The 21,171-nt window shown below is 51.0% G+C and overlaps 1 protein-coding gene across 1 annotated transcript in view; it reads right to left on the bottom strand.

Moving 5' to 3' along the window:
- LOC137669483 (hydrocephalus-inducing protein-like) overlaps positions 1 to 21,171 on the bottom strand; it is a 164,747-nt gene that overhangs the window by 50,560 nt on the left and 93,016 nt on the right. Inside the window, exons 17-23 of the mRNA XM_068411584.1 lie at positions 20,957 to 21,109; positions 14,001 to 14,239; positions 11,382 to 11,637; positions 9,450 to 9,602; positions 7,443 to 7,586; positions 6,315 to 6,628; positions 1,258 to 1,447 (exon numbers count right to left, since the gene is read on the bottom strand). Coding sequence (XP_068267685.1) covers positions 1,258 to 1,447; positions 6,315 to 6,628; positions 7,443 to 7,586; positions 9,450 to 9,602; positions 11,382 to 11,637; positions 14,001 to 14,239; positions 20,957 to 21,109 — 1,449 coding nt within the window. The remainder of the gene's footprint in view (positions 1 to 1,257; positions 1,448 to 6,314; positions 6,629 to 7,442; positions 7,587 to 9,449; positions 9,603 to 11,381; positions 11,638 to 14,000; positions 14,240 to 20,956; positions 21,110 to 21,171) is intronic.

Raw genomic sequence — 21,171 nt, 5'->3', positions numbered from 1 at the left:
TGCTTCTATCAAAAAACATCCGGCCACACTATTCTTTAAGTCTACAGGGTATTGTTTCCCCCGACTCAGAAAAAAGGGTTAGAGTTACAACATTAAAAATGCCAACATATGGATGTGAGCAGGTGCAAGACCTCTCCTTGAACTTAATGCCAATGCTGGCATTTTCAGAACCCCTCGTGCTTTCTGACACCCGTTTTTATTGCCCCAGGAGCAGCCTCCGTCCACACAACACAGAACAAGGCGCCTGTTCCCACTAGTACCAAGGTCAAGCTCCAAAGCAGCGAGGTTCACCACGAAGGGCAGCAGATCAAAGGTGACTTTGTCTGCAAAGCTTTGTTTTACACAAGATGCCTCTGTGGCCGTCACGGCAACACCGGGTCCTGGGGGAAGGCAGAGGCGAGAAAATGAGTGGCTGTAGCTGGGGCTGAGAAGGTGCTACGTGGAGATCAGTACTTGGCACAGCTTGGGACAGAGGGGAAACTGGAAGCCTTCACATCACAATGCAGATCACAGAATCACAGAAGGGTTTGGGTTAGAAGGGACCTTAAAGCCCATCCAGTCCCAACCCCCCTGCCACGGGCAGGGACACCTTCCACCAGACCAGGTTGCTCCAAGCCCCATCCAACCTGCCCTTGAACACTGCCAGGGAGGGGGCAGCCACAGCTTCTCTGGGCAACCTGGGCCAGGGTCTCACCACCCTCACAGCAAAGAATTTCTTCCTCAGATCTCATCTCAATCTCCCCTCTTTCAGTTTAAAACCGTTCCCCCTCGTCCTGTCACTCCATGCCCCTGTAAAAAGTCCCTCTCCAGCTTTCCTGTAGCCCCTTCAGGTACTGGAAGGTGCTAGAGGGTCTCCCCGGAGCCTTCTCTTCTCCAGGCTCAACAGCCCCAGCTCTCTCAGCCTGTCTCCAGAGCAGAGGTGTTCCAGCCCTCTGAGCATCTTCGTGGCCTCCTCTGGACTCACTCCAACAGCTCCATGTCCTTCTTACATCATCAAATAAAAGCCTTATTTGATGTTGTAGAAAAAACAAGCAAAAAAATCCCAAACCCAACATAGGATCTGAGTGGATTCTCCAAGCAACACTATCCTGTTTTTCCCTCCCCAGGAGCCCCGTCTCCAGCCACTGGCTCTGCTGCCATTCCTGCTCTCAGGGCACGTGACAGCAGGACAGAAAAAAGGGAGGCTGGCACAAGCATGGCTTTTCGGTGGCAAGCTGGGGGAAGCAACGCAGGCAGTAGGTGTCCAAGAAAACCTACCTGTGCCTTCAGAGAGTCATCTGCATCTGCTGGCTCTTGGGCAGGATCCCTTGCTGCTTCCAGGGCTTTGGCCGGCCCCTCCGCACCCCTGTCCCTGGGGCTGCTCTCTGCAGATGCTGAGCTCTCCGACCAGGCTCCCTTCTTCGGTGGTTGGGGTTCGATGAAAAATTTAGGTGCTGGAGGGCTGAATCTGGAAAAGAAAATAAGTTTGAGCACGGAGCTGCAGTGGGATGCGGGGGGGAACGTGCACGAGCGTCCCCTCGGCAGGCACTGGTGGTGTGAGCTCAGCGACAGGTCTGACCCAGCAGCTCTGAAACCAGGATGGAGATGGTCAACACTTGGGGCATCCCAAGTGACTCAGATTATGGTCCCTGTTTTAAATGGCAGCAGGTGCTCACAGGAACTCTGCTCACATTTCTAATGCCATGTGGAGGGACACACTCCAACTGTCACCACGCCTGTCACCGTACCTATTTGCAAGTGTTCCCCGCAGCCAAACAAAGCACATTTGTTTTACAGCAACCTGGGTACTTCCCTCCCAGCTGGGAATTTGGTGCCTTTAAGGCATTATTTAAGGCTGGTTTTCATTCCTGGATGAGAGGCTCTGCTCTTCACAACCCCGAGACGTCCCACCTGACTTGTCCTTCCTACAACCACATGCAAGAACAAGGCTTTGCCCAGGTGAGCTTCCCCAAGCAGGGACCCATGAGCAGCGGTGCTGTCACCTACCCCAGCCCTAATCAGCAGCCGCTAATTTGGGCATGTGCCTAAGGATGAAATAAATTCAGCTCAGCTGCGACCACGGTGCCTCTGGACAGCACAAAGCTGAACGCCTCTTCTCCTGGGTGAGAAGGGAGATGCCTGCAGCATAGGGGTGCAAATACCCAGGGCCAGGAGCACCTTGAAGCCCTCCAGCTACACACCAGTGCAGTGCCTGAGCCTGGCCATCATCACAGCAGCTGTCCCGAAACTGCTAGCCACGATCCATCGAGCGAGGAAATGAAATCGCGGCTCTTGGAGCTGCTTGTGATAAATGCTGCAGGTTAATAACAGCTCCTGAGGAGAGGTAAACCCCCGAGATGGAAAATCCATAATCATTTGTTAAATTACCTTTAGCTTTATAGAATGGTTTGAGGCAACTTGACAGGACCGCGGTGCCTAGACAACACCACTATTTTTCACTCTAAAGGAGAAGCCCTCTGGGACCCGGTGCTGGGAGATGATGTGCTTAGCGAGTCCTGCTGCGGAGAAGCACAGAGCACAGCGAGGGACTTTTTCCAGTGGGGGAAAGTCAAAATGAATAACAAGAAGCGTAATGTGAAAAGGAAGGGAGTGAGGAACCCAAAGTGTCAACAGAAAGCTGCCTTATTTCTGACCCCGGGGACAAAAAGTCTTCCTGGGGCTGAAGGAAAGGGGGTTGTCTTAGAAAAGGAGAAGGAAGGGGAAGGTAAGCAGCTCCGCATCAGCCCAGGCTTTAGGCAGCTCTTCCTCTCCAGCACCTTCTGGCCAAGGTTGTGAACTCAAGGAGGAAGGCAAGGAGCAGAGAGCAGCTCCTCCACCTGCACAGAGGACCCATCCCAAAGCAGAGGGGCCAAAGGGCTGTGGAAGTGCCTCCACCAGCACCACGGAGCTGAGGCAAGGAGCCTCTCTACATAAGCAGGTCAGCGTGGAGCTGGAGGGGCTGAAAGCAAGGTGTGAACTCCTCTGGCTCTGTCTCCTCCAACCTGGCCACCCCTCAGATGAGAGAAAACTCATCAGGAATTACCAGTGGGGATTTAATGGCAGCACGGGCAGACTGACGCCAGGGAGAGAGTGGCCAGGACAGCCTTGTGCCACCCACCATCCCCAACCTCTGAGACGTTAGAAAAAAATCTCTCCGCCTGTCTTTGGGTTTCTGAGCCTGCTGGAGACACAGCTTCACACTGCTTCCCACACCCGCCGCCCAAAACAGAGGAGCTAGAAATCACACCACTTCTGCAAACCACACGTGGAGAGTCACGCGGGACGAAAACAAGCCTCCCACCAAAGGACGAGCTCTTCTCAGGTTATCACGGGGCAAAGCACCAGAGACCACATGCTCACGAGGCACCTAAACACGCTCACAGACCCCTGCGACGTACTTCTATTTCTCCTTCAGGCCACCAGATGCATATTTAAAAGGCACTTTGGAAAAGCCATGGGCAGCTCAAGGGTGTTTGCAACTGAAAACAAAGTAATATAATAGAGGAGTAAACTGAAAACCCTTCCCAGTGCACCGGGTGGGAACACTGGGCTTGAGCTGGGTCACCCAGCCAGCAGCTGAGGAAGGTGGGGGCGGGGGGGTGATGGTTTGCCCTCATCAATAGCAAATATTAAACTGCATTTCATCCAAACAGCCCTGACGACTATTTCCTTGCTAGAAGAACTCCTCTGCTGAGCTAAGGTTTGCATATTTACTGAACCACCCACTGACATCCAGAGCAGGAAGGGGAGAGAGAGAGAGAAGAGAAGCAACATCGCTGCAGTGAGGTCTGACACCTCCAGCATCTGTCTGGCACACGCTGGAAATGATCAAGCTGGATTCAGCATTTTTCTGAAAGCAGCAAGCAGTCCTGGGGACATCCCACCGTGACCGAGTATTAATTAACATGAAGTTAATATGCAGTTTTAAGAGCCACTCATTTGAGTTAAAAATATCACTTTTGAGAGATGAGGGGGGATTTTGATTTCTTCTTTGAGAGTAGAAATTGATGTTACTACTGAAAAGAGGTGAAGCATCTCACGTTCCTGGGGCAGCAACCAAAACTCTCCAGCACCTTTCAAGCAGGAGCCACAGGATTTGATTTTGGGGTGCACCGAGAGTCCTCAGCCCCTGCTGAAGCCCACAGACCTCAACTGTACCATCGCTTTCGACGAGAAGCATCAGGAGGATCTGAGGCCCCTCAAGCTCCACCTGACACGGCTCATGCCTCTTCCAGAGCATTCCCACGGGACGTGGCTGGTTCGGTTTTGCAGGGTGCAGGGCTAAAGCTCCTCAGCCGCTTTGGTCCAAGTTAAGCAGTGATTAAAGAATAAGGAGGAAAAAAATGGGTTAAACAATTAGAAGAAAAAAAGATCTAAGTGCACAGAGTCTTGTCCAGGCAAAGAAACAATATTTTTCTCTCCTGGCCAAAAGAAATGTGTGTGTCTGATTGATGCTGGGAGTCTCTGATGATGGGCTCCAGCAAGGCTAGATGGATGGATGGTTAAATTCTATTGATCTCACCTTCATGAGACCTGATGTTTGATTCCCTCCATGTCAGACTGAGTTAGTTTGATCTGGTAATTTAGAATACCAACAGTGCTTAAAGTGGACCAGAAATAATATCTGACATGCTGCCCTTCTGACGGGCTCTTAATGAGCAATTTGAGGTGTTAATAGCTCGGAGACCGTCTTCATTTCCAGCTCTGCCACTGAGGATCACATGGTGTCTGCTGAGGGACCTGGAGAGAGCAGGTTACTGCTTAATTAACATGCAGAGCAGAAAAGGGAGCTGTCGGAACATCCACAGTGCTAACGAGCCAGCAAAGGGGCTGTGCCAAACCCTTCGGAGCTGAGGTTGCCATCTCCTGCCAGATGCTCAGCACCCTCAACTGGTACCGAGTTGGGTGACTCAGCATCCGCTGGAAGAACGAGCACCTGAAGGCTCAGGTCCAGCAAAGCCCATTTAGGTGGAGAGGGGGGTAATTAAAAGCTGAAAACTGATTTGGGATTCACATTTCAAAAAACCTAAATTGGTTCTATAAAAAAAAAAAATAAGAGTAAAGATAAACAGGCAACCGGCCAACAAGTGGCCCCAGAGGAAATCAATTCCACACAGGCTTTGCTGGAATGTGCTTGTTCCTCTGTTTTTATGAAATACATGCACTGTTCTATCATCAAAATTAGATTTTCCCTTTAGCTTGTAATTAAACCCTAATCTAATTTACCAGGAGAGGACAGGGGCCTCCAAGCAGAGCTTCCCACCTCCCTCCAACCTGCTTTTGCAGACTTTCCTCTGCATTTTAGGGTCCGTTCTGGAAGGTGCTGTGCATCAAGAAGGGCCCCACCAAAGACTTGTTGTTACTTGGTGAGACCCAGCTGTGAACGGGCTACCCTGGTGCCCAGCTCTTCTCCCCCAAGCCCTCCTCATAGCAATAACTCATTTCCAGTTCCCAAAAGGTCGTCTCCTCTAAGCCAGATCCCAGCTCCCTAAACAAAACTGGTTATTGATGATCTCTACTATCCGTACCAGCAGCACTTCGATTCACAGGGGTTAACTGCTCGCTTTCCTGGGGCACTGTGGAAAATCCCTTTGCTACTGTAATTAAAACTGCCCAGACCAGACTTTTGTACTATGCAGAGTGGCCACAGAGGGAAGAACGGCTCTAAGTGTGTTTATAGACGTGCTCCAGCACGACTGCGAGATTGCTCTTGGGCTTGGAAACCACAGGCCAGTGCCAGATGGCCCTGCTCCCCAGGGGCGCTCAGACAAGCGCGCCCACCAACATCTACAGCTGTACCCGAGGCCACCGCAGAACCTGCCGCGTTGCTGTAAAACACTAAATAGCTGTTTCGTGAATGTGACGCGCAGTTTAACAGATGAAAACTCACTTCACCAAGGTGCCACCATGTTCTGGTGGCACATCGGTCTGGTGGCAGTGCCTGGGTAGGTTCTTAGTAGGAAATGACAACAAATAGGCTTGGCAGGAAAGGAAAAGAGGTCACGTTATGTATCTGGTTGTCCCAGTGCCTAAGAATGGGTTTGTAGCTCCAGAAATGAAACAGGACTCTGGGTTATGGCCTATGCAAAAAGTGTTGGTAGTATCTTCCAGTCCCAGCTTGGCTGGAGAACATTGTCTCCTTCCCAGTGTCAAACTGGTAGAGATCACCTATGCCCTGAGCACCTAGCCTGACCACAGCTGGTAGGTGCTATTGCCACAAGGGAAAGTTGAAAGCAATTTGTCAGATCCCAGACATACAGCCTTGGTCTTTGCAAAGTACAAAGAGGACACCAGGAAGGAGAAGAGCTTCAAGGAGAGGGCAATGGTGCACATACCTCAACTGGCTCATAGGGCTGTCTGCCTCGAGCTCCCACTGGTATCGGACAAGAAGCGGGGTGCTGTTGGTTATCTCGATGTAACGCTTCTGCTCAGTGTCATTCAAGATGCAGCCAAAGTCCACGGACGTGGTCTTGACACGGAGATTCGGACAGTGGACTTCTCCCCGAACGGTGACCTGCTCCTCATGAGGATGCTCGAGAAACTTTATCTTCAGAGCCTTCTCCACTACCTGGATACTCAAATCCTTCTCATAAGCTCGGTTAAATCCAATGGAGAGGTGAAGTTCCTCCCCTGTCTCCAGCTTCATGGGCTGCAAGGAGATGAAGAGTATTAATCACCAGCGTGATGAAGTCCCAAGGTCCAACAGCACAAAACGTGCAAATGTTGAAAGCGGGACCCCAATGTAGGCTTCGCAGTTCGTCCTTCATTTAGTGCAGTGGGCACCTGACTGCAAGCACCACAACACTCTTGTCTGAGACTATCTCAGGCTCGTGTCACTGTGCTCTGCATTAATATGAGAGGGAAATATTGTTCTACGGAATTCTGGGCACACAGAAGCCGTACGCTAATACACAACCAAATCAGCACTCTGGCACACCAGGGCCTTCTGCCCTGACTCTAGAGGAACTCCTTTATCCTCACAGCACAAGCGGCACAGCATTGCAGCCTCGCCCTTGCAGGGGCTAGTCACTGGCATGGCACAGAAGTGGTGGCCATGCCTACACCACCACGTGTTTAGCAGAGTCCACGTCCAACACCTTCCACCGACAACGGGGCAGGTGCTGGGCAGAGGCTGGAAGAGCATCCTCAGCCTTCCTGAAAGCAGGGCTGCCCTTGAAGAGAGTGAGCTGCTCTGGAGCTTATCTGGGGATGGCTTCCAAGAGACACCTTTACTACATGCCTTGCACAGGCCTAGTTGCCTTCTCCCCTCTCCTCCTGTCTCAGAGCCAGCATGTATCTCCCCAATTCAGATGAGATTTCACTTCCTTCAGCAGCTTGGTTTGAATCTCATTTAGTTCAGACTCTAAAGAATAAACTTCTCTACTAGAGGACCTCCAAACAGAAATGTACCACCACACTCCTCCCTCTTCAAACCCCACCAGTGGGAAGGTCCTGCCACTCACCTGGACATCTGCAGGGAGGGGCTGCTGGTCCACATCACAGACCACGAAGGGTTGCTCTATTGCCAGGACAACGCTGAGTGGCAGGCAGGAGACGTTTTTTAAAGACAGAGGCTTGTACTGAAGAGTTGGGATATCACTGGCGTCCTACAGAAAGAGGAGACAAATTAAAAACAACCTGAAGTGGCCACAGAATCACAGAATCGTTTTGCTTGGGAAGGACCTTTAAGATCATTGAGTCCAACCGTTAACCCAGCACTGCCAAGCCCACCACTAACCCATGGCCCTCAGCACCACATCTACACGGCTTTTAAATCCCTCCAGGGATGGGGACTCCACCATGGACCTCCTTCCCCTTTCAATGCATTTCAAATTTTTCAACCCCAAATTGCATACATCTCTATTCACTGTTTTTATCAGTTTCTACCTTTCTAGAAGGTTTTTCTCTAAGTGTATCAGATGCTTTTCATGTTTAGAAACCACAGCATCTCCCAGGGGACAAGAAGACAGTCTCACGTACAGATGAGGGAACAGGACCCTGAGAGGAGGCAGCTGCTTGAACAAGATCAGAACCAGAAGTGAACCCAGACCGTTGGTCTCCAGTTTTGTATCTTCTCTTGGGCAGAGCAGCACATTTTTCACTCACATACACTGATTTCTTATGACCGTATCAGCTCTACTAGCCTCATAAAAGCAGCGAGGCTGGTCAGAGGAGAAAGGCAAGCAGGATTTAGCCCGTAGCGGAGAGCCTCCAGTAGCCTAAGGTGAGCTTTGACCATTTACACACACACAGAGCCAGCTAGAAACCTCCACAGTCCAGTTGCAACGTGTCTCCTGCTGTCCCTCCTACAGTGACAAGGTATCTGCAGCCTCAAAGCTAAGCTCAGCCTAAGCTATTTCCTCCTGTTTATGCGTTGCTCTGGGCTTTCTGCTTCATTTATATAAACTAGACAAGTGTTTGGGAAACTAGTTCTGGCTGTGTTGATATCAAACAGCTGCAGCGTCATAGCACTCGATACATCGGAGCGCACGGCAGCGAGCAGACCACAGGAGGACATCAGGGACAGACGAAAAGCTTCTCATTAAATCTGAACTGCTCGCTCACAGGATTTTGTACTTCTCTGGATGCCTGGGAACCAGAGGAGAGACTTGAAAACACAGAAACTAAATAATGAAATGTCCTCTCTTTTTTTTCCAGACACTTGGCTAGAGAGGGAAAGATGATGCAGGAGTCGGGCACCAGAGACTGAAGGGCACCTGCCTTGCGTTGGTGTTACCATCACCGCAGCTCAAGGACGTCTGTGGGTCCTTTGAAGAAGGTGAGGCTTGGGGAAATGCAAAGAGCTAGCATCCATGCCAACAGCAGAGAAGGCACAGAGAGACAAGAGATGACAGGTTTTCCTCATCAGCCTGAGGAGCTGACAGCAATCTCAGTTTCCCTACAGGATCGGTGTGCAGACATCACCGTGCCTTGGAGGATCCTCAAAACCCTCCCTTTATACTGAGCACAGGAACGGGTGCCCCTCAGCGGAGCGGCTGGAATCTCAGTTGTACTTCGGTGAAGTTAAAAACCACTCCCATGTCTAAAAAACTCCTCCCTCCCTTGACAAAGCGCCTCAGGAAGGGGCGAGGAGGGGATTTAGCACCACTCAGCTGCGGCGATCCGCTCTCCCACCCGCAGCCTCAGCACACACGGTGGGTGTGCAAAGCCCACGCTGTTCCCGTGGGTCCCACACGTCGCACCCTGCGCCCTTGGCTCAGCAGCTCAATGCCGGCTCCACATCAAGAAGGGCAGAATAGAGCTGGTGAGACCATCCCCAAACCCAGAGGAGGGAAATTAGGATCTCGGTGTTAATGGCAGAAGCTTGGTCCTGCTGAAACCAATAGCCAAAGCGCTGTGGACTTGGAGAAGCTCTTTAACTTCTTCTTTTGAACACAAGCACACACGTCCCATGGGCTTCCATCCATCAGCCACGCTGTTAAATGCCAGGATGCAGTGCAGAGACCTACCTTCTCCGCCTGGAAAGTGATTTCTCTGGAGGATATTCGGAGAACGGGAGCAACAAACTCGCACGTGACGTCCACTTCAATTATCTTTTCCTTCTCTTGGAAGGGAAGCTTGGTCCCCACCCCGGCGTGACACAGCAGCCGCTCCTTCACTACCTGTATGCAGGAGTCACACGTCACCCAGCGGGTACTAGCAGGGCGTCCACAAAACTCACTGCTTTTGCTAGCCATGGACCTTGTTAATGCCATAAGGTTACTATCACTGGTCTCCTCAACAGCCCCCTTTCCTTTTTATGCTGCATCCTATTTATTCTGCACTCAGATGTCCCTAATACCACACCCCAACATCCACAGAAGTCACTCGTGAGCCATGTGCTGCCTCCAACTGTAACGATCCCTGCCCCAAATGGTTATTGTTTTGATCTGTCCCATTGCCAAGCATAATGCTTGCAGGAAGCTGTAGGAACTAACTAAAAAAATATAAAACTATATTAAGGGAAACAGGTGACAGAAGGACCAACACCAGCAAACCCTCCCTTGGAAGCTTAGGGGAAAGGACACATGGGAAAAACCCCAATAGCCAGCCTGCCTCCAGGTAAAGAGGGGATCAGTCATTCCTAGGATGTCCTCTGCCCTCCTAGAGCTGGTTTTAAAAGAAATCTCCCCAACAAAGAGGTGTCCTGCACTTCCCAGGAAAACCCTCTGGTTAAGATGGATGCTCTTACATTCAAGACTTCTTCCTGATTTCTCTTTTCCCTTCCTTTCTCACTCTTCCCTCTGTACAACACCACAACCCAACTCCTCCTGGAAGCCTACAGCCTCCAAAATCACCCATTGCTGCACATGCAATGCAGGGAATTGGGCTTCTGACCAACCTGACGAATATTAAGTTCTCAAGACCCAAGAAATGGGAAAAGCCCACTCCAGGGTCTTGGCTTTGACTGCAGGAGCCAGGTAGCCACAGCTGTGCTCACACATGCCCTTTCATCTTTCCAGGCAAGACATCCTCTCCAATGCTCTGAGCATTTTATTTCCTTTCTGGTACTTTTTTCCCCTCTTCATCAAAACCTTTGGGCGTAGAACTGCACAGGGACAGTCCCACCACAGTCAACTGAGTAGATCATCAAGTCTTCTTCAAGCTACCACTGAGGCAACCCTTTAAAACACCTTTCAAAACACTAGTATCAGTAGGAGCTTAATGCAGATTTACTCCACGATTGCTTAAACATCTGTGCCCAGTGGTCCTAGAGCAGAACGCCCAGTGATCCTGCTGAGATCCCCTCTGAGCTGCCACCCAAGAGCGCTACGAGACTGTTATGGAAACATTGACAAAAGTCAAGCTGTCAATTGTAATGATCCCTGGGAACAGTTTCCCGTGTGGAGAACGTCACTCCGATCGTTAGAGCTGACACACTGGGCTGGTTTCTCTCCTCCAGGACTCAGTGCTAGGCAAGCCCTCTGCCCATGTTTGTCTACAGAGGCAAAATGCTGCTGCTCCCAGACGCTCCCTCCCCTCACAGCTGTTTTGTTTTACTCACTGCTTCCCCCACATACATTACTTAGCATTTTTTTCATTTACTTCTGCCTGCACTCCTGGTCTAAGCCTGACTTATTCTCTCTGCCCTTCCTTTCTGCCTCAGCACACGGACACCTTGTAACCTGCCGTTTATGCCCCCTGAAGTAGCAACGCTTCCTTCAGCCCCTATTTTGGTATCAGCGAGTTGGGTTCATGGTAGCTACAGAAACACAAAAAGCCTTAGCAACTGATGGTGGCCAGCAAGGAAAGCAACTGGTGCTGCCATGGTAACTTGGAGCATTAAAACCGTTTCTTGAAAGCACTTGCTCATTTTCTCAGGCGAATGTCAAGGGGCTGCAGAAAAAGTCCCCAGGGGGGTGATCTGATGGGAAAGGTTCAGCCCTCGGGGGGGATCTCACCTGAGGGGTGCTGGAGAGGCCTTCCAGCATCACCTCCATAGTCTCGCCTGGCATCAGCTCTATGATTGGCGGGCGAACCTGAAACACGGGGGAGGCAGGTTTGGGGCTCTGGGAGGAACCTTTGCCCTTGGCGTTACTGAGGGCAGGGAGACGATGACGCTGGCGAAATGCGGAGAAACCTTCCATTGTCCAATAGAGGCGATGGGTGCGTCGGCCTTTGTTCGTTACCTTGAAGGGGTACCAGCAGGGACTCAGGCTAGGAGAGAAGCAGAGATGGAAAATGTCATGGGAGCTGCCATTTCCCAGCGGTCACCCAGCTTCAGCACCCCAATGGCTTATCACACACACACTCGGCAGTAAAGCCACCTCCAAAGAGGCTGACCTAGCTCAAAGCTTCCCCAAAAGCCAGACCTTGGTTGCCCCCAAGTTTATCACCACCCAGTAGCCGGTCTGTTTGCGTACAGCAAGGAAAAGCTTCGTGCAGAGCATCACCTCAGTCCCTGCGGACAGAGCATCACCAGCCCTTGGGGCTTAATACTCGGAGTGTTTTTTTTCTGAGGTGCTTCCTGCAGGTCTCACCAAGCTGACCTGTCCCAGCTGCAAGCGGATGGAGGAACACCTTCACTGCCACGTCACCTCCCCGTTGGGAGCTGCTTCCTCTGAAGGTGCTGTGGGGGAGCTGCAGGGTATATAGACCCATCTGGTGACCTGGGCACCACTTGCCTCACTGCTGGGGCCCCTGCCCTGGTATCCATGTTATTCCCCTTGGCACTCCATCCCTGGGGGAGCATCCAATCCCCATCGCTCCCAACACGTCACCCTTTGCCTCAACAGTGCAGCTGGTTTGGTGTTTTAGGAAGATAAACACACTGTGAGAATATAGGATCAGCAGAAGTTTCCCCAATATGAATCACAGACTGGTTTGGGTTGGAAGGGACCTTAAAGATCATCTAGTTCCAACCCCCCTGCCACGGGCAGGGACACCTTTCCTCTAGACCAGGTTGTTCAAAGCCTCATCCAACCTGGCCTTAACACAGCAGCAAGACCAGATCTAGCTGCTGAGGGAACGCAGCAACAACAAGAGATGAATAACCAGAGCTAGATATAAACAAAAATGAATATTCCATGGAAATTTATTCCTTCATGTAAAGAAACACTAACTGCAGGCTAGTCTGGAGTAATTATTGCACCCTCTACAAATCTGAGCATGACCAGGAAATGAATTGTTCCTGGAACAGTCACTGTCTTTTTGAAAGGTACTGAATATGTGGCTCATAAACTGCACGCTTGCCGCAAGCAGCTGAACACAAGAGTGACTGTACAGAGCAAACTAGTCTCTGAAACAGGCTGTTAAAAAATGATGTACACAAGCTTAGTATGAAATGGTTTATGGTGAGGACAGCACCAGAGGAAAGCTCAGAGCAGCTCTGGGTAGATGCACAATTTGTGGCTGTGGGAAAGCCCAACTCATCCGAGATGTTACCTGGGTCCCACAGCAACGGCAACAACTCCACACAGAGCCTGTGGGCTAAGATGGGAAGGGGGGCAGAGGACGATGACACAAATCATACCGACGTTGTCCCCTGCGTTGGGTAGCCAGTTTGGGGCTGCACAGAGCACAGGAAACGCTGGACGAGCACCAGCCTCCCTGCAACACCCCTGCTTAGGTGGATGGCTCGTGGGTGCGTATTTAAACCCCCAAAATCTATCCTAAATGCTTAAGGTAGGATTAACCTGCTCTTTCTACCCCAAAGTTTAGGTATAGGAGCACTGTGGACCCTCTGTGCAGCCAGGGAATGGAACAGGCACCTCGAGAAGACTATTCTTCTCGTCCCAAGAGGTCTCCATCACAAGGCAAACAGCACTTGGAAAAGGCTTATTTTTTAAGGACGCACCTAGTTTCAGACACACGCGTGAGGATCAGTGACTCCCCTCCTTCAGCTAAGCTCTTTCAATTAATACTCTCCATTTATCCCTCCCAACCTCAGCAGACTTCTCCTCCTCTCCCATCCACAGCCCGTCCTGCAGCCACTCTCGCTTGCCCGTTCTTCGCGCCACCGCTGCGGCATTGATGAAGGAGCTGGCGAGGAAATCAGGCAGGAGAAAGGAGGAAAGAGCATCTCTGTCTAATACAGAGCGGCCTGGCAGGGGAGCGGGGGGAGATACGGGGCAAAGACAAATTCTGCTGCTCCTCCAGCACTCCCGGGCAGCAGGGAAATAAAACAGCACCGTTAATTTAGTCGAGGAATTGCTAACAAGCTACCACCAAGGTTTTCCTCTGTTGCACGATGATACTCCAATGGTGAGTGGCAAAGCAAACAAGGTTATTGCAAAGGGAAACCTGTTTCTACCTGTCATGTAGCATTTTCCAGCCAGAGGCTTCTGGGACCTGCTGTTTTCCTCCAAATCTTTATTTGATAAAGCGAGGAAATAAATGGATTATAACTAAGGGCAACTCAGGGAGAATTTAACAACTGCTGTCCATTTTGGTGGCTTTTCAGGGTATCTAATGACTTTCAAGTGGCCATAAAACGCAGAGCAGAACCAGCCTGAAGGACCTACAGCAAAACTCCTCCTTGCTGAGCCCGCGGGAGAAGTGGGAGTCATGAGATATCCTACCTGAAGTGTGGCCCCAAGTTGAGCTCCGGAGCAAAGAGTCCGTCGGTGACAATCGTGGTGCCAAAGCCAACAGCCCGGACGGGGATGGTGTAGGTATGGCTGTTCTCTATGAACAGGTTCACCTCGTCCTTGAGATTCTCAGTGTCATCCAAGTTTGCTATGACAGCCACAGACACCTCGGTCTCAGGGGGGATCACTCCTTTACTGGGCTCAATCCTCCAGCGTGAGCACTTGCCAGCCTGTAAGACAAGCCAAACACTAACTTAGGATGGGAACCATGGACCTTGGTGTCTTGTGGGGTGCACAAAAAGGAAGGACTAAAGAGATGAGGGTAAAGAACATCAAGGCTTCATTTCCCTAAATCTAAGCTATGGTCTCTGTAAACAGCACCCACATGGGAGCTTATACAACTTGTATTTTACCCTCCTTTAACAGACTCACTTCATTAACCCAGTTTTGCCCAACCCAAGGGATGTTCATCTCAGGAGAAGGTTATTCTTCCCCCAGCCTCTCCTTTGGAGTGTGCACCAAGGGAAGCTACTTCATCTCTCCCAGCTTCCTCCCAGCGGTGGCTGGGTTTGCATAAAGGCTCAAGGCCGGAGGAAGCCAGGACTGCTCAGACCCCACGTGGCTGGGGGATACTGCCGAGAGCCTGAATAATAACTCTGCAAAACCAGCTGATTAAAACCCCAACACCAAAGTCCTCTTTCCCCACAGTTAGGCAGTGCTTCTCAACAGCCCCTGAAGGACTGAAGCACTCTCTTCCCACTGATCATCTGCTGCAGCGAGGTGCCCCAATGCCCTCTGCTTTGGGAAATTCAACTACAAGTGTTTACAGCAGGGCAGTAAAGCAATAAGTAAAAAGAAAATTGCCCTGTGGGCATGACCCAGGCTTCCCAAGTGCACTCTTCCTCCCGTTTCTCATGGACCTCGCTCTACGGATGGGGCCATAAAGGTGCTGGACCCCCAGCCCACCTAAAACCACGTTCACAGGGAGCAAGCTTGCAGAGGAGGAACGCACACAACGCTCCCTGGCCAGCACAAAATGCACTGGGATGTAGAAGTATGGTTTTGAAGTGTCCATCACGGTGGTGGTGGTAGTACATGCCCCACAGCTCAGTGATGTGTTTGGGACAACAGGCACTACTCACCCAAAACACGGCAATGTTGTAAAAGAAGCGGGTTTTCTCCTTTTTTTAATGGAAAGCAACAATGTGCTTGGAGGCCTGACATGACCCAAGCAATTGCTTGATCTCGGTGAAGTTTGCTCGAGTTTCCATCCATCAGGCTGGCAGCTCTGTGCTCTAACAGGACATCAGCCAGCCCAAGGGAGAAGAGCATTGGAAAACCAAGCAGCACCTCAAAGTCACGGAAAGCATTTTAAATAACCCCTCAAAAAACCCTCTGCTAATGATGAGGATAAGACCAGCTGGAGGCCAGGGAAGCAATAACTTGCCGAGCATTCAGGGTCCCAGCCCCGTGTGGAGGTGCCCCAGCTCCGGTAACGCCGTAGGCTGACTGCACCCTGCACGGAGAGCAGGTCAGGTCTGCATCTCAGGATGGAGCATGCCAAAGGCAGCAAAATTATGCCAGGCACTGGCAAAATCAATAAACTCAGCTACATTTAATTTGTCCTCTAGAGCTGCAAGAGAAAGTCTTCAAAAAAAGATGAGGATGGGATGGAGGAAGGTTGTCAGCACAGGCTAAACACTGGGACTCTGCTTCTCCAAGGGGAGCAGGCGAGGCTTTTTTCACTCCCACATCTGCCACATTCATTATTACCTGCAGCCTACTCTCCACTCCTCTGGTTTGGGACCTCACACTCTGTTACAGAATGTTCTTATATTCCCTGTGAGGTCTGGCTAATTATCATTTTGTTTTCTGCACCCCCACCACTCCTCGGCTGCGGAGGAGAATCAGTGCTTGAAAGCCAGGATGAACCTCAGGCTGTCTGGCTAGACTGGAAGATGGCAAAGAAAGCAAAACCTGTCAGCAGAGCTCCACCTGCTTACCCAGAGAGAGACACTCATTGAAGCTCCATAACAAATCAGCACCAAATTCATTTGCATCTCAAAGGCCTGTGATGTACACAACCCCAGGCAGGTAGACAAGAGAAGACTGACCTCACTCACAGAATCACAGTGTGGTTGGGGTTGGAAGGGCCCTCTGGAGATCATCCAGCCCAACCCCTGCCAAAGCAGGGTCACCCAGAGCACGTTGCACAGGGTCACGTCCAGGTGGGGTTTGAATATCTCCAGAGAAGGAGCCTCCCCACCCTCCCTGGGCAGCCTGTGCCCGGGCTCTGGCACCCTCCAAGTCAAGAAGTTTTCTCTCATATTCAGATAGAACTTCCCATGTCTCAGTTTGTGCCCGTTGCCCCTTGTCCTGTCGCTGGGCACCACTGAGAAGAGTCTGGCCCCATCCCCTTGACACCCACTCCTAAGGTATTTGTAAGCATTGATCAGATCCCCCCTCAGTCTGCTCTTCTCCAGCTGAACAGCCCCAGCTCCCTCAGCCTCTCCTCTAAGAGTGATGCTCCAGCCCTCTGACCATCAACTCACCACACAGGATCCCACCAACCCTCTTCTGCTGTGCCTGCACCCCGTGCATAGCTGATCACCAGCTTCAGAGGCATCCACTGCGCTGCCATCAGCCAACACGTTCGTGCCAAGCCGGTGGGTGTTAGGTTTTTGTTGACATTAATGTACAGCTTTTCCTCTGATTCATGCTGACACGGGGTAGCTCGCTTGAAAAGGAGACCTGATGGCTCTTCTCCAGAGGTGAATCCGCAAGTCTGCTCTCTGACAAAGCTCATTTCTCAAAGCTTGGCAACAAGCCGGGCAGCAAATTGTACCCAAGAAACTATTACTGAGCAATAACGACAGGCTGTCTTGATGGAGCCAGACTTTGAATTTCCCAGGGAGACCCAGAGCAGACCCACCATGCCCCTGCCAGGCCAACAGCCCACTCTGGAGGAGCCGCATTTGCATCGTGTCCTCATTCCTTCGGTTAGCATTTGGTGTGGGTCCAAGGGGCAGCACAGCGCATCACCGAACAGGAGACCTGCCAGGACCAAACAGCTCTGCTGGGCCACATTCACTCAGGTTTCTAGGTCAGCTTTTGCCTACACCCATCCAGGCTGCGTCCCAGAGACAAAAAATCTCTTGGAGCCATGCTAAAAATCTCCATCACTTGAGAGATCAAGATCTACCTGGACAAGCTGGAGAGCTGGGCAGAGAGGAACCTCATGAAGTTCAACAAAGACGAGTGTAGGGTCCTGCACCTGGGGAGGAATAACCCCACACACCAGTACAGGCTGGGGGTGATCTGCTGGAAAGCAGCTCTGCAGAGAAGGACCTGGGAGTTCTGGGGGACAACAAAGTTCCCCATGAGCCAACAATGTGCCCTTGGGGCCAGGAAGGCCAATGGTGTCCTGGGGTGTGTGAGGAAGAGTGTGGCCAGCAGGTCAAGGGAGGTTCTCCTCCACCTCTACGCTGCCCTAGTGAGGCCACACCTGGAGTAACTGTGTGCAGTTCTGGGCCCCCCAGTTCAAGAAAGACAAGGAACTACTGGAGAGAGTCCAGTGGAGGGGTACGGAGATGATACATTAGCTTCTCCCGGGACGGACTTCCATTGTGAATAAGAGCTGTCAAAATTTGGTTGTAATGGACACCGGCGTGAGAGATGGATGGATGGATGGATGGATGAGGAGCCACCACACTCAGTTCTCCTGAAGCTACTTAAACTGGTCTGGTCATTCTAGCCATGCACAAGTGAAAGAGGAAGCAGAACTCAACAGTCAAAATGCAGCTGCCCTTCATACCTCTAGGGAGAGAGCATTCACACCGCGTCAGGCTGACCCATCACTCCTCGCAGAGGTTGCACATAAAGGGGAAATAAACCCCCGTCCTACATCAGTTGCGCACGGAGCTTTGCCCCAGGTGTTTTAGCAGTCCCGAGCTGGGAGACCCTTCGTTCTGCATTCAAAGCTACAGCAGAAAACAGCCCAAAAGCACACCGAGCCCCCCCAGGAGGTGGAGATCTGAGCATGAGGCCGGCTAGATGCTCCCACCACCACCCAGCCTCCTGCTGGCATCTCAGCACAAGCATGGGGACCACCTCGGTTCAGCCTCTGCCCCAGAGCACCATCAAGGGGATGTTTAGAGGCAGAGCCTCTAAAGCCGGTAAAAATATAAACATTCAAGTGTGGAACTCCCTGCCACTGCCAACAGAGCCTAATTTGTCCCGCTTGGTTCAGCTAATAGCAGACTGCTGGCTGAACTAACGAAGCCTGTCTCCATTTGTGTCCCCTGTCTGTAGCTCAGCCCTCCAGATCCCATCTGCCCGCCCCGCTGGGCTGGGGAGACCAGTGCCACCACTCTGCATATTGGGGTTCTCCAGCCGGGGCACGGGCAAGGCTTGGCCAGCTGCTGCCAAGCACAACATTTAATAACCAATCTCCTCCTGCTCTTCCTTTGGGAAAGGCACCCAGCTGAGCCACTCTTGCTTGTAGGAGCATAATTGCCTTGAAGACTTCTACTCTTCTTTAACTCAGTTGGCCAACGGGTGCAGCACAAGATGACAAGTTTACTCTCCCTAGACGAGCAGAAGAACAATTTCTTCCATTACTGAAATGTAGCACTTCTGAAAGGGCATGAACCCATATAAGACACCTGACGTGATAAAAACCAAACTCTTCCTAATAGCCAGGTTTCAGGTGCCTTTTCCAAGGTCTCCTCCAAACTCCTGCTCCCCTTTTGAAGAGCCACATGCCCTGGACTGCAGCCTGTGCAACCCTGGGAGGGACACAGCCTTCCACCTTCCGCAGGGTTTGGTACAACCGGTCGCCAGCACAAGACTGGAAGCTCCTGGCCATGACCTCTGTTCATGACCACTGCCATGAATTCCCAGGCATGGCTGGCTACCGTGAACGGTTCCCTCCAGCTCTGGCAAGACCAAAGTGGATGGAAATCAGCAAATTGGTACTGCTGTGTTAGCAAAACACAGCCTTTGAAAACCAAGCCAATGGTTTACAAGTCTAAAGGTGAGCTTTCAGCGCCCCGCGAGGCTCTGGTGGGACAGCTCTGGAAAGAGTTAAGCCTATGCATCTTATCTTCAAAAGCTCTGCTCACCTTGGAAGAGACCGTACATGCAGGGCCAGCACTGCCCATACCCTTGGAAGTTAATTTCACACTCCTTTCTAAAGAGCATTGCAGATCTCATCTGAAGGGCACGGCACTGTCTGCCTGTGTCTCGCTACGAGCAAACACTGACAGGCTGGCTAATTATTCAGATACTTGGGGAGGGGGAGGAAATTAATTTATAGTACATTTAAAACCCACTCTCTTGCCAATTCAAGCCTGCTCTGACTTCAGCGAGAGCAGCTGGAGAGAGCTACGAACAACGCTGCCACACTCTTCAAAGCCTTCCCTCCCCGCAGCCTGCACAAGTCACCCAGATAACACCACCATCACCCATCAGCCAGGACACCAAACAGAATCACTGGAGCAGCATCCCTTCATCAGCTCTGGCTTTAACTTCATCTCCATGTTTTGCTGTCTCTCCATATGGCCGTTTCTTTAATAAAGGGAACATTGGCAAAAGCTTGAGATAATAAGCAATGAAATTAAGTAAATGAAACAAATCCTGCACTAATGAGGAGAGAAGCGAGTGTGGGAATGGGAACTGCGTGTTCTCCCCTCGCTTACAGCGTGTTTGACCAAGAGCTGTCATACGCTGCCTGAAAATCAGTGACTTTTCTCCTGTGAATCCCAGTGAGAAGATAAACAGTTACAGCTGCTTTTTTTTTTTTTTTTTTTTAAATAAACAAAACTTGGGTCTCTTCTGTTCTCTCAGCTCCAGTGGAATCTGATCGTAGCACGTCCCTGGGAAGGCAGCAGGAAGGTAACTACACATCTGGCTGTACAACTGCTGCTGGAAACCAGGCGGCAACGAGCTCCATCAGCAGCACAGGGCGCTGGTCAAGGATCAGGTCACAGGAGACAGGACCCCAAATTAGGAACCAGAGCACCATCAACTAGAAGAGGAAGTCCCAAGGAAGGTTTTCTCTCTCCTCCCTCATTACAAGGCAGCAGGAAACCACCATTTGCCTCCCTGCAGTAGCACACAACAGCCCCAGCATGGTGGCTATGCAGGCAGGAGAAAGCTGCCACTGATTAACAAGAATTACACCCTAGGCCTGTCTTTTCTGTCCGGATCACACAGGCGTGATGTGCAGCTGCCATCTGTGATGCCCACAGATGTCATTCTTCATGGCCGAATGAAAGGTCCCCGAGAAGACAAAGTGACAAAGAACAAGTAAGAAACAACCAAAGAAAGATGCTTTTTCCTCTCTGCCTTCCTGCAGGGAGAGCAAACGCTTCCATTAATCAATACAACTCCTTCACACTTGTCAATATGGCAAAAATCAGACACTTCGGGCAACAGGAAAAGAAGATGACAGCAGCGGGAAGGAGGAGAAACAGCCACCTTGGTCAGCAGCCAGCCCCCAGCTAAGCTGCAGCAGCTCCTTCACATTGACCTGTTCCTTCAGTCTTTACCTATGAAAAAGGCAAACCCTCCCCTTGCTGATCCAGAGGAGGCTCTAATGGCTGCCTGGCAGCTGGGAAAGCAACCTGACACGGAAAAGCACATCAGGCAGACCCAGGATCCAGGGGATGAGCACAGGATAACACTCTGGTCCCAAGGGTCACCGACCTGCAGATACCGTGGCAAGCAGGGATAAGCCAACAGACATCTTAGGGTATGAGGTCCCTGCATTCCTGGATTCGCCTACAACTATGCAAACTCAGAGCCAGGCTCCTCTTGCTGCACTGTGATGGAATATCTTGCTTTCTCTCTCAAATAGGGATATGGAAATGTTGTATATAAAAGTCAAGTCACATGCTGCTACAGACCAGTCATTTGTGCTGGACAACAGCCCCCCAGGGACTTACCATCTCTGCCCTGAAGCATGCAGGGATGACACTCTGATTGGAGAGGTGGAGAGTTTGGGAAACATCTTGGAGAACCTGGATACTGCCGAAATTTATCTCACTCGGGTGCACGCAGACAACTGGTCCTTCTCCAGTGCTCACTAAATTGATTTTCTACTCCAGGAGGCAGGTAGGAAAGAAAAAACACACACCATGGAAAGTTAAAAAAGATCAGA

Source organism: Nyctibius grandis, chromosome 12 (assembly GCF_013368605.1).
Source record: "Nyctibius grandis isolate bNycGra1 chromosome 12, bNycGra1.pri, whole genome shotgun sequence".
NCBI lineage: Eukaryota > Metazoa > Chordata > Aves > Nyctibiiformes > Nyctibiidae > Nyctibius > Nyctibius grandis.
This window is presented reverse-complemented; position numbering and strand designations above follow the sequence as displayed.